The sequence below is a fragment of the Arvicanthis niloticus genome, unplaced genomic scaffold (genome assembly GCF_011762505.2).
Source record: "Arvicanthis niloticus isolate mArvNil1 unplaced genomic scaffold, mArvNil1.pat.X pat_scaffold_406_arrow_ctg1, whole genome shotgun sequence".
Lineage (NCBI taxonomy): Eukaryota > Metazoa > Chordata > Mammalia > Rodentia > Muridae > Arvicanthis > Arvicanthis niloticus.
The window spans coordinates 54437-79456 of record NW_023046050.1 but is presented as its reverse complement, the minus strand read 5'-3'; the positions used below and the strand labels follow the sequence as shown (position 1 = coordinate 79456).

At 45.7% G+C, this 25020-nt stretch overlaps 2 protein-coding genes across 4 annotated transcripts; one reads left to right on the top strand and one right to left on the bottom strand.

Annotated features, from left to right (window-relative positions):
• Nucleotides 1-545: 545 nt before the first annotated feature.
• On the bottom strand, nt 546-7107 carry LOC117702059 (piercer of microtubule wall 1 protein-like). Of its 2 annotated transcripts, none has more exons than XM_076706367.1 (3): nt 6904-7107; nt 6196-6274; nt 546-1891 (listed from the first exon to the last, which is right to left on the bottom strand). In XM_076706367.1, the coding sequence occupies exons 1-3, from the start codon at nt 7044-7046 to the stop codon at nt 1340-1342; spliced, it is 774 nt and encodes a 257-aa protein (XP_076562482.1). In that variant the 5' UTR covers nt 7047-7107; the 3' UTR covers nt 546-1339. The 2 variants fall into 2 exon arrangements, with proteins under 2 accessions (XP_076562482.1, XP_034349284.1); XM_034493393.2 differs by lacking the exon at nt 546-1891 and adding an exon at nt 3649-4079 and having other exon boundaries at nt 6904-7091.
• A 1407-nt stretch (nt 7108-8514) lies between these two features.
• LOC117702060 (small ribosomal subunit protein uS2m) lies at nt 8515-11655 on the top strand. Of its 2 annotated transcripts, none has more exons than XM_034493394.2 (4): nt 8515-8672; nt 8773-8889; nt 9341-9470; nt 9966-11655. In XM_034493394.2, the coding sequence occupies exons 1-4, from the start codon at nt 8630-8632 to the stop codon at nt 10546-10548; spliced, it is 873 nt and encodes a 290-aa protein (XP_034349285.1). In that variant the 5' UTR covers nt 8515-8629; the 3' UTR covers nt 10549-11655. The 2 variants fall into 2 exon arrangements, with proteins under 2 accessions (XP_034349285.1, XP_076562481.1); XM_076706366.1 differs by having other exon boundaries at nt 8516-8672; nt 9232-9470.
• The last annotated feature ends 13365 nt before the right edge of the window (nt 11656-25020 follow it).

Sequence of the window (25020 nt, the reverse complement as noted above, 5' to 3'; positions counted from 1 at the left end):
AAAAAAAGTGTAAAGTTTAATGGAAAACTTGTAGCTTATATAAACAGGAGGCTGCTGGTGGGTGCGCCGAGAGCACGGGGCATCCATGTAACATCAGTAGCTGTAAACCAACGGCAGCACTGCAGAGATTTGAATGTAACTTTCTGGCATGGGAACAGGCCAGATCTAACTATGGCCCATAGTGTTAACTTTATCCCCAAATCGAACATCAGCATCAGGAGATCAAGAGAGAAGGAGTCAGAGCCGTTATCTTGCAATCTAGCTTCATTCTTCACGATCTACACCAGCACTGCATGGGGGACCCAAAATTGGATTGTGTCTTCACCCTGTGGAAAAACACAGACAGCAGCTCCCTCAGCTCCCCTCACCCGGCCATGGCAGGGGTCTATCGCGTCCCCTGACCTTGGAGAAGGACAGCAGCCATCTCTAAATTTGGTTGCCGCAAGTCCTGCCATTAGTAAGGGAACCTCCCAAGCCTCGACAGATCCTAACCAGTCTTTCAAGCCCTTTTGCTCTCCAAGGAGCAATGGCTGCTGCACGGCATTCAGCTGTGGCATTTTCAAAGATCATCTGTTCAATTAATGTCATGGCTTGCTCTGGTTCCCCAAAGATTCTGCCAGCTGCCTCAGTCATGCGGGCCACAAAGTCAGAGAAGGACTCACTGGTCCCCTGAGTTATTTTGGACAAATAAAGATTATTGCCTTCCTTCCTAGGGAGAGACTTCCATGCCTTAACAGCAGCTGTCGCTATTTGTGCGTATACCTGCCAGGGATGAGTGGTCTGGTCGTTCGTGTGTACCCCAACTCCAGCCAGCATGTCAAAAGTCCATAATTGCTGTCCCTCAGTGTTTGCATTAATCCTGGCTTGTGCTTGCAGTGCCTCGTGCCACAAGGCCTTCCACTCTAGGTATTGGCCCATATTGTTAAGTACCGCCTTCACTGTGTCCTGCCAGTCTCCTGGCATCATAGCAGCTGCACTTAACCTCTCCACTTGGGATACAGTAAAATTAGCCCCAATTCCATATGCACGTACTGCCTCAGCTAATTCTTTGACCTGCCTATACTCTACTGGGGCATGGACACGTGCTCCTTCTGTCACTTCAAAGATCAGAAATGCCAGCTGTAGCTGTCTCCGATCTCCTGGGCTGAGAAATGAATTAGAGGCACTGCCTGGGGTATAGGCCGGAGGCAAGGGCGGGGCCGAGGGACTCAAGATCTTTCTTAGTCTTATCTCAGGACGGTTATTTTTTGCATAGGTGGCTGCCTCCTGTTCTAGGCTCTCTTCCTCTCCTTGCCTTAGGTCTTCCTCGGAGCTGCTAAGGTCTATGGCGGCAAGCTCCTTAATGGGATATAGGGTGGGTCCTTTTGACCTCCACTCTCTCTTCACCAGCCGGTGAAGGGTCCTTAACCTTAACAGGCCCTGCAGTGGCCCCTGTTCCTTTTGAGTACTCTTTTCTTTGACCAGGCTCCTTGGCCTGTCTCTGTTGCCCAGGCTTTTTTGCCTGCTTCTCCTTTCCAGGCTCCTTGGCCTTATCTTTTCCCCCAGGATCCTTGGCCTGATGCCGGCTAACATGCTCTGTTTCTGATAGCCTGGAGTGGACCTCTCTTGAAACCTCTTGACTTGCCCTAATAGCTGTGCTGCGAGCTGGATCCCCACAACACAAATAAGCTAAAAGCAAAAGCAACGCAAGCAAGAGGCCAACTAGTGCAGCAGCGGCAATGAGTGAAAATCTGCTCGCAACCAAGGCTTCCACCCCAAACATACCTCTCAGAGATGTACCTCGATCCTGTAGTCTTTTAACCCACCCCAAATCTCGGGGGGGGGGTCTCCACGGCACCTTGAAATTCCCGGGTTTCGGCACCAGATTGTTCCGTGCCCCTTTTCGAGTCCTCTTCGCCCGTGAAAGAGACACGAGAGGCAGTGTTCGGGTGGTTACTACAACGAGGCTTTACTCTTGTATCAGCAGAAGCAGAAGACACCAAGCCCGGAAAAGGCACTGCTTATATGTACCCTAGAGTGGCGCTTTCACTTCTGATTGGCTGTTCACTCATCACCCCCTATTACGCCCCGGGATGGGCAGTGACTTTGGCGCACTTTTGCCTTTTGCACCTGCGCAGTTAGTTGTTTACTTGTAGGAGCACAGGATGCCCGCGCCATCTTGTAATGGCGAATGCTGTCACGCTCACCGCGGCTCCTAACAGAGTAGAGAGATGGTTCAATGGGTAAAGCATTTGTCCCAGAAACCTGAGGACCTGAGTTTGGATAGCCAGCCTGGCAAAGGGGCATGCATCTCTAACCCTAGCATTGAGGGACAGACACCAGGGGATGCCGGGGATTCACTGGCCAGTCAGTCTAGCCAAAACTGGAACTTCAGGCTCCACGTTCAGTGAGGGACCCTGTCTCAGAACAAAAGACGACAACATGCGTTGCATCAGCTCAGCCTCTGGCATGCACACATGCACACAAGGCACAGTACAGCCTGTGTTCACCCAGGTGCAGGAGCACACATACACTGAAAAAATAATCAAGATCAGTACACTGGCTGGTTTTGTGTCGACTTGACACAAGCTGGAGTCATCAGAGAGGAAGGAGCTTCAGCTGAGGAAATGCCTCCATGAGATCCAGCTCTAAGGCATTTTATCAATTAAGTGATCAATTGGGGAGGGCCAGCCCCTTGTGGGTGGTGCCATCCCTGGGCTGATAGTCCTGGGTTCTATAAGAAAGCAAGCTGAGCAAGCCAGGGGAAACAAGCCAGTAAGCCACACTCATCCATGGTCTCTGCATCAGCTCCTGCCTCCAGGTTCCTGTTCTGCTTAAGTTCCTGTCCTGACTTCCTTCAGAATGTGGATGTGTAAATTGAATAAACCCTTTCCTCCCCAACTTTCTTTTTGGTCACATAGTTTTTTGGTCAAGTGGGTTTCCTTGCAGCAATTAAAAACCCTAAGACCAACAGCAAGATGGCAAACAGCAAGGTCGAACGAAGCACTTGCCAACAAGCCTGCCTGACAAAAGAGTTAAAAAGAAAAGAAAATCAGAGCTGGAGAGTTGGCCTAGTGGCTAAAAATACATAACTACTCGTATAAAGAATCCAAGTTCAGGTCCCAGTACTTATTTGGGACAGTTCATCCTCCTCTTCTGCACTCCTCAGGCACACGTGTGCACGCACACACACACACACACACACACACACAGAGAGAGAGAGAGAGAGAGAGAGAGAGAGAGAGAGAGAGAATCATTTTAAAATAAAATCTTAAAATAAAATGATTAGAGCGAGCATTTGTGTAAACCTGAGCATTTCCAACCTGGGAAGCCAAATGTGACCAGGCCTGGATGGAATTTGGATGGGAGACACGCAACCTCCACAGTCATCAACAATGACAGTCATAGTCAGTGCATGGCATATGTCCCTCCCCTGACTCTCACTGTTGCTGGATGGCGTTCACTTGACATTTGTACTACCAGGTGGGGCACCCCACCCTCTCTGGGATCTGTGAGACTTTAGCCTAGTACAGTCACACATGGCAACAGCTCCAAAATAAAGACACTTTGTGGCACTCCCTGGCACACCCCACATTTCAGACCAAGATTTGGGTTCCAAGATGTGCAGTTCCCTGCTGCTTCAGGACAAATATGAGGCATGAAAAACAGTGAGGCTGTGGCAACTTTTTAATAAAACACAGATGCTATCAGCATCTTTCCTGTGTGAAATGCAGAACACAAGACATCACGGCCCTATTTGCACATTTTTCTCCTCCTGAAAGGAAAAGTGTTTTCTGAGAAGGCTGTGAGACCAAGCCTTTAGAATAGAGGTCTTGTCAAGGATCAGGGGCATCCGTGCTCCCTAAAGCCACCCTGAGTCAGGAGAGCCCAAGGACAAACATCCAGCTCCCTTAGTCACAGATGGATGGCCTGTTGACATTGTAACTGGGGTGAAAGTTAAAGTGGTCATAGTGGGTGACGTGATTGTCGGGCCCGGTCACTATGCTCTTGTCCAGACCGACATTAATATTATGACTCCGGAACATTCCAAAAGCTGCATGATGTCTGGAAAACTTATTTGAAGATGGATAAAATACTTTCTGAAAGTCAAACAAACAAATAAGAGGATTAGTGGACTCAAGCAGTCCGACCGACCGGTATTTTGAACAAAGAGGAAGATTTAGTGAGGAAATATAGCCTTTGATGCTAGGAAGGCCAGAAACCAAGCAGAGCAAGATGGTCTCCTTTGCCCCAACCATCCCAGTTTGTGTTGTGTCTAATATGATTGACATTGCCTCCTTTCCACTCTACTTGAACAGCGAGAGAAGTTACAGGATCATCTGCATGCCACACCTCCACTCCTCGGGGTGTGACAACAATTGTTATTAAACTGGGGTTAGATCAGAGTTGTACTCCTACACAGATGCACATGCACACACATGCAAGCATGCTCTCATGCATGCCCACACACACCTGCTAGCCATGCCACACTAGGCAAGCCACTAGGCCTGTGTAAGCTTCAGTGAGTGTAGTCTCAATACTCTGGAGTAGTGTTTGCAATACTCTAACAAAATACTTATAACTAACATATGAAGAGAAAAAAGTTAGCTGGGTGTGGTGGTGCATGCCTTTAACTCCGGCACTTGGGAGGCAGAGCCAGGAGAATCTCTGTGAGTTCAAGGCTAGCCTGGTCTACAAAGAGAGTTCAAGGACAGCCAGGGCTGTTTCACAGAGAACTCCTGTTTTAGAAAAAGGAAGGAAGGAAGGAAGGAAGGAAGGAAGGAAGGAAGGAAGGAAGGAAGGAAGGAAGGAAGGAAGGAAGGAAAGAAAGGAAGGAAGAGAGAGAGAGAAAGAGAGAAAGAAAGAGAGGAAGAAAAAAAGAAAGTGTCCAAATACCATTCTAATACACACAGCTCCCCCCATTGGTTGCATGGTGTATTACAGGTAGACATCATCTAGCTGAGCCAATACTACTAGGCTGCGCACTGAGCAGGCCTGCCTGCTCTTGACCCTGCGGTGGGTGCATTCTGACAAGTCTAAAATAATAAATATCCACCTTGCAGTATCATAGAGAAGAATAGTAAGAGCTGCTCACAGAGTGCAGTGGACTGAGTCAGAAAGCTGAAAAGCCAACACCAGAGAACAGGATAAAGGAGCAGGGAATACCTACCCCCTCCTTGCCTCTGATACCTACCCGCTGTTTGTGGCCTATGGCCTGCTAACTTGGGTGTAAATTACCACTGTTGAAAAGAGCAGCCTCTTCTCCATGGCCTTTTATAAAGGCAGAAGCCAGAACAGGGGGTGTGGCTCAGCGGGGAAAACACCAAGTCTAACATTCACAAAGCACTTCATGAAACAGGATGTGGTAGAGCACTCCTTTAACCCAGCACTTGGGAGGTAGAGGCAAGAGGTTCATGTCTTCAAAGCTTTGGAATGATCCAGAACTAGCTCTGACTAACTTGAGACCATGTCTCAGAGAAAAAAGCCAAAGGCACTTATGCCTGGAAAAAGGAGAACCAGCTCTTATAAGTGGTCCTCTGAGGGGCTGGAGAGATGGCTCAGTGGTTAGGAGCACTGACTGCTCTTCCAGAGGTCCTGAGTTCAATTCCCAGTAACCACATGGTGGCTCACAACCATCTGTAATGGGGTCTGATGTCCTCTTCTGGTGTGCCTGAAAACAGCGACAGTGTACTCACATATATAAAATAATAAATAAATCTTTAAAAAAAAAAGTGGTCCTCTGACCTCCATACATGTGTGCCATGGCATATCCCAGCACTGAGACAAGGTCAATGCATTTAAGAATGCATGGGCAGCCTGCTTCCCACAGAAACACCTTGCCTCTGATTTTGGAATGCTGATTCCAGAAGATCTTTTTGTGGACAGGCTCTTCAGAGGAGTTCTGTCACTCATATGAACACTTGGCTTCACTAATTTGCCTTTGGGTTCCCATGCAAAGGTGTGCATGCCCATGTGAAGAGGCATATGCCTGTCTGACAGGGAGGAGAGTATGGAGGCAAGTTTACTTGGACTTTTCTTCCTACAATATATTTTGCTTCGAAATTGTGTTCTATCATCTCTCTGCTCTCTGCCTTGTTCTGACGCAACTTGAGGTGCCACACATTTACAATGTGGGAACCTGATTTCCAGCTCTGGCTCCCCACAAATCCACTCTTCCAGATGGCACCTCCCCTGCCACGTGTGGCTGGCACTTACCGGCATCTCGTGAACCGTGGGGGCTCTGCTGCCATAGGTTTGGTTACTGGTCCTGTACATGGAAACAGCTTCATTGGTCCTGTGGAAGACAAGTAGCCTGTTTGTCACACATCGTCAAAATAAGTCAGCCTGAAAGAATTTGATTGATGGAACATTTTTGGCAATGTCCCTGATGACAATACCACGTCAACAGGGCTCCCACTGAGAGCACTCTCTCCCAGCAGGCCCATGTCTCTGGCCTCCTCTGGTACCCATGGCCCCTGATCCTTCCAAGGGAACCCCTACAGAACACCCCAGCCAGCAGGGGCTTGGTGGAACCTTGGCGCAGACTGCCTCTGCCAGGTATGTTAGCTACCTCAGGGACAACACCTCAGCTTCCAGACCCTATCACCCCGCAGTCCCTCTGCTTTTGAGCCCCAACCTTACAGAGGCCAAGCTTTTGTCAGTTAGAGAGGAAGAAGGAAATCTAGTTTGTGAGGCTGTGGTCTGTGACACAGAGGCTATCAGCAGCTCTTCTTCACACCGGAGGCCTCAGCAAGCTGTCTTCTTACTGGTTCAGACAGACCTTATAGTAACAGTGACACAAGGCCCAGGGTTCCTGTCTGGCTCCTTTTGTCCTCAGCAGCCAGGCACTTGGGAATTCTCATACACATGGCCAAAGCGAGGGCCACCCTGCTGCATGAAGGAGGTAACTTCTGTCTTCCTTACCTGTAGCCATGAAACCACGCTGGGTTGTTGAACCTGATTGGGAGCTTCTCGCTAATGCGGTAGTAGTCGCTCGTCTTCTCTGGGGCGGGCTTAGCCTTGGGCTCCCCCGGCTCGGCGCACTCTTGCGGTTTCTCTTCAGACATTAGACCTCGCGCAGGAAACTAGCCCAGGAAAGTCAAGTCTGTGGCTGCTGCGGCAGGGCGTCCTGTTGCTAGGCAATGAAGTCACCTGACTAGGAGGCGGGTTTGTAGGCTGCTTTGGCTAAGAACTGTAGGCAAGTCTAGAATCTTCCAGAGGGCGAATTACAAAAAAGACCGTGAATTCTAAACAACGAATTCCAAGCTCCCACACGCTCCTCCTCTGGGAGTTCCGCTGGACTTTTTCTGGGACTGTGGGAACATCTTTGTTTCGTCCCAAAATGCACTAGGAAGCAGATCCCGGACAAATGAAACCTTAGAACCTGGGACTTCACCAGCCAATAGGCAGGAATTAGGTGCCTCCAGTCTCTGCCTGAGTAAGTATTGACTAGTCTGTCGTTTACTGTACTGGCCATAGCTTCTCCTTGGCCTCTATCACCCCATAACCCCCACAACTCAGTCTAAATCTAGATGTGAGATGTTGCTAAATTTAGGGAATCCTAGGCCAAATACTGGTGAAATATAAAACATGAGCTTGTGAGCCATGCACATAGTTCATATAGAAGAGTAGCTCACACGCAAGAGTGACTGCATTAATGAAGTGTTAGTGCAATACCAGGAGGCTGATCTCTGAGTGTGAGACCAGCCTGATTTACAAAGAGAGTTCTAGGCCAGTCAGGGGTATATAGTGAAACCTTATCTTAACAACAACAATAATAAAAATAAATAATAATTTAAAAACAAACAATAAAAACTATTTGGGGCACAGTGTGGTGGTGTGCACCAATAATTCCAACACCCAGGAGATAGAGGCAGAACTCTCTGAATGTTTGGCCAGCCAGAGAGACTGGTCATCGTTGTCACTGTTTAATGTAATTTGGGGATGAAGAGATGACTCAGCATTTAAGTGCATTTGTTGCTCTTGCAGAGAAACTGGGTTCAACTCCAAGAGCCTACCAGGTGACCCATAAACATCTTTAACTCTAGTTCCTGGGGGTCAGCCACCTTCTTCTGATCTCCACGAGGACTAGGCACTCACAAGGTGCATATACATAGACGAAGGCAAAAAAATAAGTAAATCTAAAACAAATGTTAAAAAAGAAAAAAAATGTAATTAAAAACCAAACAATAAACCGGTCATGCCTTTAATCTTAGCTCTCCAAAGGCAGAGGCAGGCTGCTCTCTGAGTTCAAGCCAACCTGGTCAACAGAGCGAATTCCAAGACAGTCAAGGCTACACAGAGAAACCGTCTCAGGAAACAAACAAACAAACAAACAAACAACAACCGCTCCCCCTCTAAAAACCATTGTGAACAAGAGGGTCGCCTCCTTCAGAAGACGCTGTATGAGAGGAACGAGCTGTGTTGAGAGTCCGCTCGTCCCAGCTCAGCCCCACCTGCCAGCCGAGCACCAACCGCTGGCCTCAGTGCCAACTCTCCGGTTTACAAAGACTCGGGCTCAGCGGGCAGTGCATAGCGGGGATCCGGTCCTCCAGGCCAGCAGGCGGCGCTGCGGCTCCTGGCGCTCGGCGGAGGAGGCGCTCTGCCGGGCAGGAAGAGTCTCTGCGGCATCTCTGTACACGCGCCTGCCATGGCGCCCGCTCCGGCCGTGCTGACCCGGCTGTTGTGTGCAGGTGAGCGCGGGGGATTCCGGAGACGGGCGTGATCTGGGGGTCCGAGAGGGGAGGACAGGGACGTGAGCTGGACGTGGTCCCACTGGCTTTCTCCCCACAGGTGTGCGGCGCTGGCCAGGTTTCCTGCAGAAGGCGGCCCCGGGCCCAGCGGGGCAGAATGGTAGGAAGGTCACAGGAGTCCTGGTCCCTGCGGTCAGCGAGCCCCAGGACGGCGACGGTAAAGGCCAGCGGGTGGAGCTGGGCCGGGGCGCGAAATCGTGGCGGGGGTTGTGATTTCAGGATCCCCAAACGAACCCAGTAGTAATCTAAGTGGTGGGAGGGAAGAGTAGAACCCCTGTGGCCTAGTAGACCTGAGACCAGTGAAGACTAGTTTTGAATCTGTCCATCTTGCCGGTCTTCTGGCGGGGCATTTAAGGCACCCGAAGTCAACGAGGCCTCTGTCTCCTCTTACATCTGTGGAGAAAAGGGAAGAGGACTGACCAGGCTTTCCCCACACAGAGTCACCTCAGACCTTGACACTAGCCCCTCGGTGTCATAAAAATGCCCCTGTGTCTTCCAGGTCTTTCCTGGTGTTTCTTCTCAGCTTTGTGTTTCCCACTCCCAGGAGACTGGTGAGTCTTTGGTTGGTGGTGATGGGCCACAGTGTCTGCCCTTCCTCCCTTTTTCAGATTTCCAGAGCAGGATCCTAGATGTGCCATTACAGCATTCCGATTTCTTCAATGTCAAGGAGCTGTTTTCTGTGAAGAGTCTCTTTGAGGCCCGAGTACACCTGGGACATAAAGCCGGTTGCCGTCATAGGTAGTTGACACAGGCAGTGTGGGCAGAGTGGTGGGATTGGGTCAAGGTTGGAAGTGGGGTTTGGTAGGGGTGTCTGCAACAACACCAAGTGCAGTGCTAGTATTGATGCTGTTCACAGACATGGTGAAAATTGAGTCTTTGCAGGCTGAGGACCCCTGTAGAGAGGTCCTGCTGTAATGAACAGAAATGGCCATGGAGACCTACATTAGACAGAGTGTCTTGGTTGGGTTCATGTTTATGTGCAGTTAGTTCTCAGATCTCCACAGGGAGAAGGCGGGACAGGTTGAGCCACAAACCTGATGGTAGCTGCTCAACTCCACAACTATCCCCAGCCCACCACTCCCTAGACAGGAGCAGTGGGAGTTGACAAATGTAAATAGTACCGTTCAGCCTGCAGTGTCCTCATATAAGAACCTACGCTGCTGATAGGTGTCTGTGTTTGGGGAAGGGTAGATCCACGAACACTGTTCCACTTACCTTGGGGGTTTTTGGCAGGTTTATGGAGCCATACATCTTTGGGAACCGCCTGGGCCAAGATATCATCGATCTGGATCAGACAGCCTTGAATCTCCAACTGGCCTTGAACTTCACTGCCCATGTGGCCTACCGAAAGGGCATCATTCTGTTTGTGAGCAGGAATCGCCAGTTCTCTCATTTAATTGAGACTACAGCCCAAGCCTGTGGGGAATACGCCCACACCCGATACTTCAAGGGTGGCTTGCTGACTAATGCACAACTCCTCTTTGGACCTACAGTCCGCCTGCCGGACCTCATCATCTTCCTGCACACACTCAACAATGTCTTTGAACCCCATGTGGCTGTGAGGGATGCAGCCAAGATGAACATCCCCACAGTGGGCATAGTGGACACCAACTGCAACCCATGCCTCATCACTTACCCTGTCCCAGGCAATGACGACTCACCCCAAGCTGTCCAGCTCTTCTGCAAGCTCTTCCGGACAACCATCAACAGGGCCAAGGAAAAGAGGAGGCAGATGGAGGCCCTACATCGGCTGCAGAGTCCCAAGGGGTCTGAGGGCAGTGGGACATCTGCACCTAATGAGAGCTATTCCCCATGACAGGAAGCCCTTTTCCCACACTGATGTATGTCCCCATTCCCCATCCTCAGCACCACAGTTCTATTTTCCCTAGATACGGCCACCCCAAGTCCAGCCATCTTGAGCTAACCTTTGTCTTGTCTCTTTTCTGGGAACAAACTCAGGTACAGTACATATTCACATGGCCTCTGGCATCCATTAAGACTTGAACATAACTAGTCAAGTTTCTCTGAAGAAAATTCCAAGCAAAACAATCCTGATGTCTCTCAGGACCCCCAGTAGTTGCCTCTAGACCTGTAACCAGACTTAAGGCCAAGCAGGTTCCCAGAGGGGAGATAGAAAGTACAGTCCATGTGCTGTGGTACGCTACTAAAGAACTTGAATTTGCCGAGTCATTCAAGCAGAAGCCGGGAATATATGTGGGGATGGATTTTAAAGGTGTGGGTTAATGGTGGAAGGAACGTCAAACTGAATCAGGCTGAGTTTACTGAGTTTATGGGCCCTCTGAGTGGAAATCTATGTTTAATATGGAAGCTCACACAATGAAAAAAGGTGCCAAAAGTTTGTGTGTTTGGCTGAAGTATGTTTTAAAAGACAGCCTACTGCTGGGAGCACAAAAGTTTTTGGGCCCACAGATCGCCAAGGAAGCCAGGAATGATAATCACATAGGGTTCTCTCCCCATAGAAGGAAATCAATACCTGTTTCCTACCCAGAGGACTGGGAGTGTTGGTTGTTAATGACCTGGTGATCTTTGCTATTTGTAGAGCCATCTCACCCAAATTCCCCTAAATGCTTATCTTGGACTCTCCCTTCCTAGACCTTTATTTTTAGCTTGGTTTCTCCACCAATAGAATCCATCCTTAGAGGAGATGTCACAAGTACTTTATGGCCGGCTGACCTCTACACTGTCTTGGTCAGAGACCATACCAGATCCTAGGCCCTTAAGCTATAGGACCCATCTTTGTGCTCATGAGTACTTTGAGCTGAGTTTCAATGTAATTATGCCTCTTCTGCCTGGAATTGTTTTACACCAGGAAGCTCTTTTCCAGCATTGTACTGTTTTAATGTTTACAATAAACCACTTGGTGTCAGACTCTCTAGAACTGAACCAGCACCAACTAAGTCAACCAAGTTTTCTTTCTTGCGTTTCACAGATCATTTTCCTGCAAGCATCAGAGCTTGCAGGGACCCCCCAGAGCATACTGAAAAGGAGTTGGAGATGCCTGATATCTCTTGGCTCAGTGGTGGTGAAGGGCTTTTAAGGCTCAGGGAAATTGCAAAGCTAGAGTGGGTGCACTGTGTAAAACCTAATCTTCCACAATGAGAAGGCCCAGAGGACAAGCCTTTCACTAATCCTGTAAGAGAGGTACCAACACACTTGAAGAGTTTTGTTGTTGCCCTTTTCCTTATACCAGACCTTGGGGTTGGGGATGCTTCCTCTGTTTTATGAATTAAATGCAGTGGGTTTAATTGAGCTCCCAAAGAAGCAGGAGCCAGGTGGCAGCACTGAGTCACCAAAGGCCCGGTGACGATCGTTATCACCATGAGCAGAGTAGACAAAGCCATGTCCACATGGTCTGACCTGTCATGGTAGCACAGGCAAAGTGAATTTTATGGTGGCATGATTTGTATGGACCTTTGGTACTAGCTAATCAATCATGGGGTTTCCAAGCATTAAATAGAAAAGAACCATAGTGAATTTTTGTTTGATCTGCATAATGGGAAAACTCAAATGAAAGCAAGGATACGTTGGATCAGAGCAAAAGAGATTCTCAACCCATGAACCAATTTCCAGTTTGGAGAGCCACAGTGAAGTGATGGCCAGGTTCTCTTAAGGGAGGACCTTGAGAAAGTAAAAGTTACTGTTAGCCTTCTCCAGAGAGTATTATATCCTTGACAAGAGCAGCTAGGAAAAAAGAAACAATCGGACACTCCAGGTCGACTGGATACCAATTCTAAGAGACCCTAAGAAACACCGTGGTCCTCCAGTTAAAGTAGGGGCTTATGGAGGTCAACTGATTAATGGAGTTTTGGCTAACATCCAACTCACAGTAGGTCCAGTGGGTCCCTGAATCCATCTTGTTATTAACCCCAGTCCCAGAAGGTATATTTGGAATAGAAGTTAAAGTTGGCAGAATTCTCACATTGGTTCCCTGACCTGTAGAGTGAAGGCTCTTATGGTTGGAAAGACTAAATGGAAGCCTTTAAAGTTGCCACTAGCAAGGAAAATAGAGAATCAAACCAGTATTGCATCCTTGGAAGAATGACAGAAATTAGTGCCATCATCAAAGACTTAAAAGATCCAAGAATGATAGTTCCCACCACATCTACCTTAACTCTCCTATCTGTCCAGTGCAGAAGACAGATCATGAAGAATGGCAGCTGACTATGGAACACAGTCAGGTAGTAACTCTGATTGGAGCTGTTGTACCAAATGTATTATCCTTACTTGACCAGATTAACACCTCTCCTGGTGTACGGTATGCAGCTATTGATCTGTCAAATGCCCTTTTCTCTGTATCTGCCCATAAGGACCACCAGAAACAATTTACTCTCAGTTGGCAAGACCAGTGTTGTACAGTTTTACCTTGAGGTTATATTAACTCTCCAGTCTTGTGTTATATAATTTAGTTAGAAGGGATCTTGATCATTTGTCTCTTCCACAAAATATCACATTGGTGCACTAGATTGATGACATGCTGACTGGACCAAGCAAGCTGGAGGCAGCAACCACTTTGGACTCATTGGTAACATATGAGCATTGGTGGGAAATAAACCAAAATTCTGCCTCAATGTTTAAAGTGGAGAGCAATGGGGGAAGACACCTGATGTCAACCTTGGGCTTCCACATGCATGTGAGTGTGTGCACACACACAACACATATACACATGAAAACACATACTATACGCACACCCATATAAACATACACAGAGATATAAAAGGTACATATGCATGTGTCTATTTCTGTGTGCCTAGAGGAAAAGGCAGAGAAGGAACAGTAAACACTGAGCCACATATTCATGGCTCCCTTCTCTCTGTATCTTTTCTCTTTGCTTTGTTCTTTCTTGCCCTCGTGCTAGGAAATGCCCTTAAACATTTCCATGTCTGTCCAAGTACCAATTCAGGTCATACATGTGCTCCAACAAAAAGTAAGGCCAAGCTGGGTATGGTGGCTCATGCCTTTAATTTCAACACTTGGAAAACAGAGGCAGGTAGATCGTTGTGGGTTCAGGCCAGCCTGGTCTACCAGTGAGTTCCAGGACAGTGAGGGCTGGCAGCCGGGCAGTGGTGGCACACGCCTTTAATCCCAGCACTTGGGAGGCAGAGGCAGGCGGATTTCTGAGTTCGAGGCCAGCCTGGTCTACAGAGTGAGTTCCAGGACAGCCAGGGCTATACAGAGAAACCCTGTCTCAAACAAACAAACAAACAAACAAACAAACCAAAAAACCCCACAAAAATATTAAAAGAATATGCTCTAGCAGAGGTGTGGTTTGGCCAGCTGCACATAGTTTCTGCAATTTTGTGACATTTGGAATTCTGGGAACTTTTCAGAGGTTATATAAATGCTAGAGCCCCAAGAGGTGGTAGATAGTTGTTCGTTCAAGGGGGCAGGTTGTATTTTGTTAGTAATCGTGCTTAAAAAGAAAGAAATTAGATTCAAGGATCTCTCTCTTCCCCCATTCTCTCTTAATTAGTGATAGGGGGTTAAGCCAGGGGAAAGAGGTGGGAAAAAGAATGCACAAAATAGCAAAGACCAGTTATAAATCCCCCTAAAAAGAAGTAAGACCAAATGCACCTGCACTTTCTCCCACCCACTTCCCGAGTACATTTGCAGTTTCTTTCATCCCAGATACTGGTATATTTTTAAGTCATGGGATTTTTATCTTTCCTCCCCCTTGTTTGGGATCAGCCCTTTTCGGACTTTTAAGTATTAACTAACAAGTCTAAGGTAAAAGGTTTTCCCAATACAAATGTTATAGTTCTGAATGTACAGATAACCTGGCGGTCAGGAGCCTAGGAGGAACCACAAAGTCACATAGCACAATAAATTAGCCAGCCAGACACCTCTACCTTATCAAGCTTTCTGTCCAGCTGGAGATATAAGGTCTTCCACACCTCTTAACCTGGGATTAGCTGTTACTCTAACTCACAAGGCCATCAGCCTAGATAGAAAACACTTCATCTGAGTCAAGACAACAAGATGTACGTATTGCAGCTCTGAAGGGAAAGGCTCCCTCTACAAAAGTGTTACAGCTCCGTTCCCACTGTGGGGGAAAGGTTTCCTAATGTAAGCGTAACTGCTCTCTCTTCTGGCAGGGGAGGCTTCCCCACTGAAAGTGCTGCAGCTCTGTTAGTAGAGGTATCCTGGCAATCAGGAGGGAATACCACAAAGCCACACCACACAACAAACTTCACACAAGAGATTTATTGGAGGCAGGGGAAACCCAGAAGGGTAGCTAACTCTGTTAGGTGGAGAAGCAGCAGGGAATTAAGCAGAGACTTTCTTGGAGACAGGAGCTTTCCAGGGTGGCCAAGAATAGGAGGGATGTGTCTGTCCCTGCTTTCTCCCAGGAGTTTGATGGCCAAGAGCCTGAGGAGAGAAAAGGAGCAGAGGCGGAGAGCTGAGAGGACAGAATGACTGCTGGAGAACGTTGCAATGAGACAAGTCTACTTTATTGTTTCAGGATTAGGGTATATAAGGGCTTTTTAGGAGTACAGGTGAGAAGGTCATGACATCAAGCAAGCAGGAAGAGCCGATTGGTTATAATACAGCACTTAATTATCATGTGGGCAGGAAGCCAGAGTGAGTCCTCTGTGCTGTGTTCTGCAGCCTTGCAGAGAGCTCTGCACAAGGTCACTTTTCAGACAAGGCCAGCCACCTGTGTTCAGGGACACTCTCCAAAGACAGGCAGAGACAGAGGAGCCCTGCTGAAAATGGAAGTCCCCCATTTCCCGCCAAGTTCAGAAAGCCATCCAGTCATGGGGGATTGCTACCTTAATAGAAAGGTTCCCCAACAGAAGGATAATATGGCTTGATTTGGGGGCAAGCTCAAGGATTGGTGGAATTCTGTAGCAAGCTCAGAGACTGGTGGGATTCTGTTTCTTGGCTCTGGTCTTGGGCTCGATCTTCACTATAAGGGTATAATCAGGACTTGAAGACTTCTGGTTTTGTAGCTAGGGACTGGTAATCCTGTAATAGCAACTGGTTAAAAGTCTGGTTAGATAGCTTTTGGATCTGTTCTTGAAGAAATCTAGATAAAAAGTTAAAATATTAAGCTTTAGATATTAATAAAGAAGTTTAAAACAACTTTAATATTATCCACCCTCGAGAGACATTTCAATCCAATTGAATCCAGCGACCAGAAAAGCCAAAGATGAATTCTAAGCCCTGGTCATCAAAGCAGTCAAACCAAGCACCATTGTAGTAACAATCTGGAATTTTGTTTTCTTTAAAGTAAGCAAACAAACAAACACAGAGAAATATAAGAATATATTTTTGTTTTATCCCTAGGTGTGGGGCTATGGAGCTGTTCACAGCCACTGGCTATGATTTGCCTCGTGCTCTAGCAGAGGCATGGTTTGCCATCTGCAGATGGTTTCTGTGATGGTGTACGTTTAGAATTCTGGAAACTTTTCAGAAGGTACATAAATGCTAAGAGCCCCATAGGAGCAGTGGTTGTTGGTTATTCAGGGGGGTGTGTTGTGGTTTGTTAGTAATGTTCAAAACAGAAACAAAAGAAAAAAATAAATTCAGGGATCTCCAATTCTCTCCCCTACCTCTAGCCTTCTTTCTCTCTTATCTAGTGAGAGGGGGTGAAAACAGGGGGTTAGAGGGTGGGACAAAGAAGAACCCACAAAGTAGCAAAGCCAAGCTACAAGTGGTGCCCAATATGGATGGAGCTCAAAACTTGAGGATAAAAATGGAAAATCTGATTTCAAATGCTGTAGAGGAAGCAGCAGAAGATGAAGGTATGGATTTTTTTTCACGATACCAGCAAAATATATATGTATATGTGTATGCATATATATATATATGTGTGTGTGTATGTGTATATATGTATGTGTATATATATACATATTTATACATATATACACACATATATACACATATATACACACATATACACACACACACGCACACACATATATATTATATATAATTTGATTATATATATAATCTGTTACTGTTGCGATATCCCCTGCTTTGTACCCAGAGAGGATTTTCTCGATTTGTTGTTGTTGTTTGTTTCTTCTTCATATATTATGTTCCAAAAATGTCTGAAAGACTGGTTGAGCAGTCGGAAATTTTTCAGGTGGAAATGAAGGGACCTGAAAAACAAATAGTGGCTGAATTGGGAAAACAATGGGGGTTGTTCATTCTACTCTCTCTTTTCTGGAAAGGTTGCAGATATGGCAAGGCAACTGGAGAGGATGCAGGTGGAGATAGAAGCTCTTGGGAGTCACAGAGCACCAGAAAAGAGAAAACAAAGAGAACACTCCTGGTGAGTGTCCTGCAGGAAGAAAGAGGGAAAGAACCTGTGCCAGAGGGTCAGAGAAAAGTTGAAAGAGTGGGAGGACAATCTGAAGAAACAGATTGTACTGTTAATCTTGAACCAGCTGTGCTGCTAGAGTGGGAGGAGGGGCAGTCGGGTTATGACATCACCCTCAACTTTCCCAGTAGTCATAACACATGTCTGCTAATGCTGTGGAATAGGTTATGGGGAGATAGTCCTACAGAAATGATAGATTGAAGAAGGCATTTTAAAGAGGCCATGATTTCATATGAGATGCACTCACCTTATGTAAAACAAATTCTAAATAACTGGGCTACTCAAAATGCAATTATTGTTCAAGACTGGAAGGGAAGGATAACAGCTGTACTAGAGGCCAGTCTGCAATTACAATGGTTAACTTGGTGGAGGGAAGAAGTCATGAATATTGAGCAGCAAAATAGAATAATGGGATGAATATAGTAAAAGACCAGTTGTTGGGTGAAGGGCGGTAATTCTGAAATACAAAACAGGTTCAGTTTGATGATACTACTATAGAACAATGATGCTTAGCAGCTTTGAGAGCTTGGAACAAAGTTGAGGAGCCCTGGAAAGTCCATCTCATTTAAAAAGATTATACAAGGCTCTTGGAGAAGCCTTTACTGATTTCTTTTACAAAGATTAGTCTCAGCTATGAACAAAGCTGTACCAGACTCTGATGCAAGGCAAGTGTTGAAAGATACCTTGGTGTGTGAAAATTCAAATACCAAATGTTAAAAAAGTTCTTATACCATTAAAGGCATGAGCAGCACCCATGGACAAGTGGATAAGGAATATAACCAATATCAGTTCTTATGTGTACCACACTAATATTATAGGTCCAGGTGTAACTAGAGGTCTCCAATATCAAAATGTCTGGTGATTCAATTGTGGGAAACATGGTCATTTGCAAAGAGACTGGGACCAAGTCATTAAGGGGCTCAGATCTCAAAATGCTTGGTGTTTTAATTGTGGGAAATATGGGCATTTGCAACAAAATCATGAACAAGGCATCTCTAAGGGCAATAGTTTTTCTAAATATAAATCAGAAAGATGGCCTAGGCTTCCAGAGGTGTGCAGGTGTGTGGCAAGTATTGCCACTGGACCAATGAGTGTATGTCCAAAAGAGATATTCGAGGTAATTTCTTACTGTTGGGGGCCTAGATGGTGACCTTACAGTAGAAAGTATAAACCATTTCAGCCAAACAGTGACATGCAGACTGAAAAACCTCTGTTCGGAATTGGAGATTTAATACGTGTTACTGCAGGCAGCTCAGCTTTAGACTTGGCCAACGGGTAAACATCTTACTCTGTCCCCCAAAATTCAGTTATATCCTTTGCCATCAGGGACAGTAGAGATGAACTTAGGAAGGAGGAGATTGACTTCTCAAAGATTCATTGTACATCCAGGAATTATAAAGATTTCAAAGGAGAAGTTAAAATTATGGCCCGTGTGAAAGGAGAGATGCAATTTAACACAAGTGATAGGATGTAACTCTTTCTGTACATCAAAAGCAAAGCCATTCCAGCAGAAAGGACAGGAGGTTTTAGAAGTACTGGAAAACTCACGTCTGGAAAACAAGTAATGATCAGAGGCCAAACTAAAATTGCAAGTAAATGATATCGAAATAGAAGGCTAGGTGGATACAGGAGCTACTGTGACTATCATTTCACAAAAATCTTGGAAATCAGAATGGCCACTTCAAAAGGTTTATGCCCAGTTTCTAGGAATTGGGAAGTTATCTCAGATAAAGCAAAGTGTGTGATGGGTTACATGTGTGGGACTGTAAGGTCATACTGTAGGGAAATGTTAGTGGCCCCCCCAAAAACAGACAGGAGCCAATCTGATGCAACTCACAACAGGGTGTTTATTCTATTCGAGCTAGCTCAAGCCCCTCAATGCACCACCATCATTCAGGACAGTTTGGAGGCCGGGGAGAGCCCTGAATGTCTATGGGGAAGGCTTTATAGTAAGCAGCAAGTAGGGAGTGCTTGTGTTAGCATCTAATTGGAAAGTTACTGTGGCCTTTAACATAATCGGCTGGTGCTGGGAGTCACATCATAAATGTAACTTTTGCTCCCATCTGTATTGGTGGTCATTAGGCATGGAGAGGGCTTGTAACCTGGGAGTGCAGGTTTGTTGGGGAAATAACCTGAAATAACACTAGTCTTGTTGAAGGTATAACCTGGAAATGCTGGTCTTGTTAGGGATTAGCCTAGAGACTGGAGCTAGGCTTAGATTTGTTGAGGGGCAACTTGGAAACTAATGTTAGGTACCAACCTGTTATTTTACCTGAGTTCAAACTTAGGTCAGGATCTCTAAAATGGAGTCTGAACTTAAAAGATTTGGCCCCTCATCCCCTCCCCCTTCTTTTGTGATTGGGACTTCAGGAAGTCCCAATCATGGGACTTCCTGAAGCCTCATGAAAACAGTAACAGGGCTATGTCTTTGTGCTGTCCCTGGGGCATAGGTAAGGGCCTATTAGTGGGAGACAGCAGAGAGTCTTGAGGCTGAATTTTCCTCCTGCTGGCCAGGGTGGTCTTCAACTGCAAATGGATGTGTGGTAGATCTATGCTGCAACTCTGTAGCACAGGGTCCCTTTTAGTGAAGACCCCTGGCAGTGTCTCTTGACAAGGACCCAGGCTAAAGTTGGTGGAGCTCCAGAGTTGGGCCTGTTTTATGGAAAGCACAAAGTTTAAGTCAAAGACATTTGTGTACCCATTGGACACCCTCGAGATCATGTAATAACTTTTGTCAGTAGGCAAATCAAAACAAATATAACTTTAAAAGGGCTAAGTCCCATCTGATATGGGGAGGTTTTTTACGCTAAGGTCAATTTAGTTAACATCTCTTTTAGAGTTCTATTCACCTTCTTTACCTATCTTGAATTCCAGGGTCTGTAATCACAATGAAATTTCTAATAAATCCCCAGAATATTAGCTAATCTCTAACTTAGCTGGTACACAAATGTAGGTCCATTGTCTGACCCTATAAGCTTAGAAAAACCATATCTTAGAAGAATTTCTTGTAGTAATTTTTTTGTTACTATCTCTACAGCCTCATGTTTAGTTGGGAAAGTCTCAGTCTATCCTGAAAAGGTATCTTTAATATTAGCAAATATTTGTATTCAAATTTTTCTGGTTTACCTCTATGAAGTCCATTTCTTTTTTTTTTTTTTCTTTTCCTTTTCTTTCTTTTTTTTTTTTTTTTTTTTTTTTTTGAGACAGGGTTTCTCTGTGTAGTTCTGGCTGTCCTGGACTCACTCTGTAGACCAGGCTAGCCTCAAACTCAGAAATCCACCTGCCTCTGCCTCCCAAGTGCTGGGATTAAAGGTGTGCGCCACCACTGCCCGGCTATGAAGTTCATTTCTTGATAGACTCTTGGCTTGGTTCTCCAGTATTGAGTGCCGGGTTCTTCTCATTGGCCACTGCATTAGTCAATTGACAGTCCTCATATTTTTTTTAACAGTTTTAGCTATTTTCAAATTAGCATCTCTAATTATGATGTGGGACTGGTGGACTAAATCGTACATTTTCTCAGGTCCCATATATGAAGAACAATGGATCTTTTCAGTGTGTGTGATGGTTGGTATATGCTTGGCCCAAGGAGAAGCACTACTAGGTTTGGTCCTGTTGGAGTAGGTGTGGACTTTAAGACCCCCATCCTAGCTGCCTGGAAGCCAGTCTTCCACTAGCAGCCTTCAGATGAAGATGTTGAACTCTCAGCTCTGCCTGCATCATACCAGCCTGGATGCTGCCATGCTTTTGCTTTGATGATAATGGACTAAACCTCTGAACCTGTAAGCCAGCTCCAATTAAATGTTGTCCTTTGTAAGACTTGCCTTGGTCATGGTGTCTGTTCAAAGCAGTAGAATGCTAACGCTAACTAAGACAGCATGTGTATATCTATTTTCTCTGGTACAATTAGTTTGTAGTCAGCTGTCCTCTGTCATCTCTTATGACACTGAGACATGAGCAGGTTTTTGGCCCAGATCATGTCTTCTGTCTGATCAGAGTGTGTGGGGTCTCCTGGGTCTAATGTAATCAAGGACATGAGGAGTCCAATTTCTAGGGCTACCCGCTGGGCTGTCTTATTGTCCCTCTGGGTTGGAGTTTAGTCCTGCCTTCTGTCAGGAGGCCTCTCTCCCTATAAATAGCCCCATGGATATGAGCCGTAGCAAAGGCACACCAGCCATCTGTGTCTCTTGTCATTCTCAGCTCTAACGCCTTGGTCAGAGCTGTCAGTTCAGCTTTCTGGGCTGACATTCCTGCCAGGAGTGGTTCTGCCCATATGAGCTCAGTGTTTGAGACTACTGCCCCAGCACACCTCCGTCCATCCTGAATGAGGCTGTTGCCATTGGTAAACCATATAACCTCTGCATCCATCTGAGCAGTCATGTAGAGGCCCATTGATTGAGGTCAGGGTCAGGCAGCAGGGCAGCTGAGAAGTTATCCTAGAGGCATTCAAGAAGAGAGGTTGGTAATGAGTCACTTTGGCATCATCTTTTACCAGGAGGTCGTTGTTGCACTGATGTGTAAACAGGGTGGGGGCCAGCTTCTGCCAATTGGTGACACATTGGCCATTGGCTGATGCCAGGGCCCCGAGTCTGAGTAGGCATCCCCAGGTCTAGGGAGGTCACCTGTGTTTGGCAGAGTAAAGCCTTCTTATTTATTTATTTATTTATTTATTTATTTATTTATTTATGTTTTTTTGAGACAGGGTTTCTCTGTATAGCCCTGGTTGTCCAGGAACTCACTCTGTAGACCAAGCTGGCTATCACTGCCCAGCGAGTAAGGCCTTCTTAGCAGAGACTCAATAGTCCAATATTTTAGGGCCTCTAAGAAGTCCTAGGTTTTTTGTTTGTTTTTTTGTTTTGTTTATTTGTTTCTGTTGCCACCAGGAAGTCATTTATAAACTGATAAAGGGACTTTATCTTTAGGTTTTAGCAAAACAGAATGTTGAACTTTATTAATTACCAACAAAAACCTAGTGGGCTTCCCTTTTACTTTTAGGGTTACCCTGGGCTTGGGGAGGGGGCAGTTTTGATCTTTAGGGCCTTCACTCTCCCTCTGTTTCTCTGTCTCTCTGTTTCTCTGTCTCTCTGTCTCTCTGTCTCTCTCTCTGTCTCTCTCTCTGTCTCTGTCTCTGTCTCTCTGTCTCTGTCTCTCTGTCTCTGTCTCTCTGTCTCTCTGTCTCTCTGTCTCTCTCTCTGTCTCTCTCTCTCTCTCTCTCTCTCTCTCTCTCTCTCTGACTCTCTGACTCTCTGTCTGTCTGTCTTTTGGAGGCTATCTGTTTATCTGTTTTAGGCATCTCTTACTGTCTTTTGGTTTGGCCTTGACTGCCGACAGGATCTTTGCCAGGTCTTGAGTCTGTTGCTTCTGTCCTCTCATCTGCTTCTCTTCTGGAGTCTCTCTTTTATTAAATACTCTTTTTTTGTCACTAAGTTCCTTAGACTCTTTTTACTTCACTTCTCAACCCTCTGGAGCCTTTTCTTAATATCTGGTATTGCCCGGTTGATAAAAGCTAAAGTGACTGCTATTTTTGGTTCTGGTAATTTAGGGTCCATTGGGATGTATTATCGAAATGCCTCCACGACCCTCTCTAAAAAAGCTATAGGGCTTTTATTTCTAATATCATATACTATGGCCAAATTTGTGGGCCATCTTGTGGCCTCATTGAGACCTGCCAGCAGAGCCTGACAGTATACTAAGAGCCTCCTCTTACCTTCAACTGTGTTAAAATCTCAGTCTGTGCGAGTCAGGAAAAAGCAAGCATATTGGGAGGGGAGCAGCTCCCCTGTGGGGCCAGGAACCAGTTTCCTGGCCTCTTTTGTAGTGAAGGGAACTTGTAGAATGTGGTAGACGTAGCCTGTCTCATGTTACTAAGTCCATCAAATCAAAGTCACTTCATCAAAGTTATTTTGTCTAAGTCACCTCATCAAAGTCATCTTGTAATGAGAAACATAACACAACATATAAAAACACAAATAAAACCTTCCCTGTCTTTTGAGCAGAAACAAGAAACAACCAGAAAGTGGCACTCATGAAAAAGACCTCTCTATGCCACCCAAAACACAAACTTAACCTTTTCTCCCTATCAGGTGAAAATAAGAAATAACCAGAAAGTGGCACACACCCACAAGAAAATAACCAGATTGGTGGCATCTCTCAGCTCCCCCGAGCCCACACCCACCCCAGACAGAGACTCAGGATGTCTCCTGGCCCCACCATAGCCACAGCTCCCAGATACATCTAATCCTAACTGCAACCGGCCACGGAAACAACTTCAAGGCCTTGTACCCAGAAGGATGTGACACCGTTTAGAATCAGTGAACAAAAAAAAGGCTTAAAAGGCACAACCAGAAACAAAAATCAACCAAAACCAGAAAAAAAAAAAAAAATACAGCTTGTAGCAACAAGAACTAACCAGAAGGTGGCGCTTACACACAACCCTCAGTACTGTACAAATGTTTACTCAGACCTGGAGAAATTACCATGGCAACTTAAGTCATTTTACACACGTTTTCTTTGTGTTCTGTAGATCTCACAGAAAGTTTCTAACATTCAGACAAATTAGTCGCCACGCAAATCACAAGCTTTTGCACCACTGCACAAGTACTCACCTGCTCAGACCACATAGGAAGCTTATGACACTCAGAGTCCTCAGCATGGCTCTGGATTCAAACTTAGAATTACCATGGCAACACAAGCCACCAGGTTACACACAAATAAATCATCTCAGCACAGCTGGAAGAGTTACTGCCCTTATCTTTACATAAACTTGCTTCTCTTCCGCTCTGCAGTTCTCTCAGAAGACTCAGACAAATTCTGTGCTCACACAGTCAAGAAGCAGGATATTTAACACAGTGTTGTAAACATAAAATACATATACCTAGACTAGTTTTGCCTCAAGACCCTCCAGGTCAGTAGTTCTGTGTGTCATGGGGAACCTACCAGCTAATGCACCAAAATTTAGTGCCAGGAAAATGTTAGTGGTCCCCATAAAAACAGACAGGAGCCAATCTGATGCAACTCACAGCAGGGTCTTTATTCTATTCAAGCTAGCTCTGGCCTCCCAAATGCACCACCATCATGCAGGATGGTTTTGGTGGTGGTGGGAGCCCCGAATGTCTTTCAGGGCAAGGCTTTATAGTAAGCAGAGAGTACATGTGTAAGCATCTAATTGGAAAGTTACTGTGGCCTTTAACATAACTGTATGGTGCTAAGAGTCATATCATAAATTTAGCTTCTGCTCCCTTTGTATTTTTGGTCATTAGGCAGGGGGTGGGCTTGTAACCTGGGAGTGCAGGTTTGTTGGGGGAATCACCTATAGAAACTGGTCTTGTTGCAGGTATAACCTGGAAATGCTGGTCTTGTTAGGGATTATCCTAGAGACTGGAGCCAGGCTCAGGTTTGTTGGGGGACAACTTGGAAACTAATGTTAGGTACCAACCTGTTAGTTTACCTGAGTTCAAACTTGGGTCATGTTCTCTAAATGGAGTCTGAATTTAAAAGATTTGGCATCAATATGTCACTGAAATACCCATAAATTTATGGGGAAGGGATTTTTTTTTTTTACAACAGTAGAGTACTTGGATTAACATTGCTGCAATCCCGGAGACAGCCCATAATGAAAGAAGGGATGAAATGGTAGATGTACCTGGGGAAGGTATTGCTATAGGTCATTAAAAAGCAAAAACAAACAAACAAAACAAAGCATGCTTTACCAAGTGTTCAAACACACGACATAACAGAGATTGAGTTTCTAAATTTATATAATGGGGGCTATTTGAAGTATCAACAGCCCTGCCCTTAGAACGCTTGACAGACAAGCCTGTGTGGTAGAACAATGACCCTTAACTAAGGAAGAGTTGCAGGCACTTGAGATTTAAGAGTGGTGAATAGAATTAACCAATGGATTTGTTATAGCCTGAAATTCCTTTTACCTACTTTATTAACTAA

Bases quoted from the DNA above. Each gene is read 5' to 3' on its own strand.
- LOC117702060 (XM_076706366.1), top strand. From the start codon at position 8,830: ATGGTAGGAAGGTCACAGGAGTCCTGGTCCCTGCGGTCAGCGAGCCCC. The intron at 8,890-9,231 runs GTAAAGGCCAGC...TGTGTCTTCCAG, and splicing joins CGAGCCCCAGGACGGCGACG to GTCTTTCCTGGTGTTTCTTC. The intron at 9,471-9,965 runs GTAGTTGACACA...GGTTTTTGGCAG, and splicing joins AAAGCCGGTTGCCGTCATAG to GTTTATGGAGCCATACATCT.
- LOC117702059 (XM_076706367.1), bottom strand. From the start codon at position 7,046: ATGTCTGAAGAGAAACCGCAAGAGTGCGCCGAGCCGGGGGAGCCCAAG. The intron at 6,275-6,903 runs GTAAGGAAGACA...TGTCTTCCACAG, and splicing joins GCGTGGTTTCATGGCTACAG to GACCAATGAAGCTGTTTCCA. The intron at 1,892-6,195 runs GTAAGTGCCAGC...TCACGGGCGAAG, and splicing joins CCACGGTTCACGAGATGCCG to AGGACTCGAAAAGGGGCACG.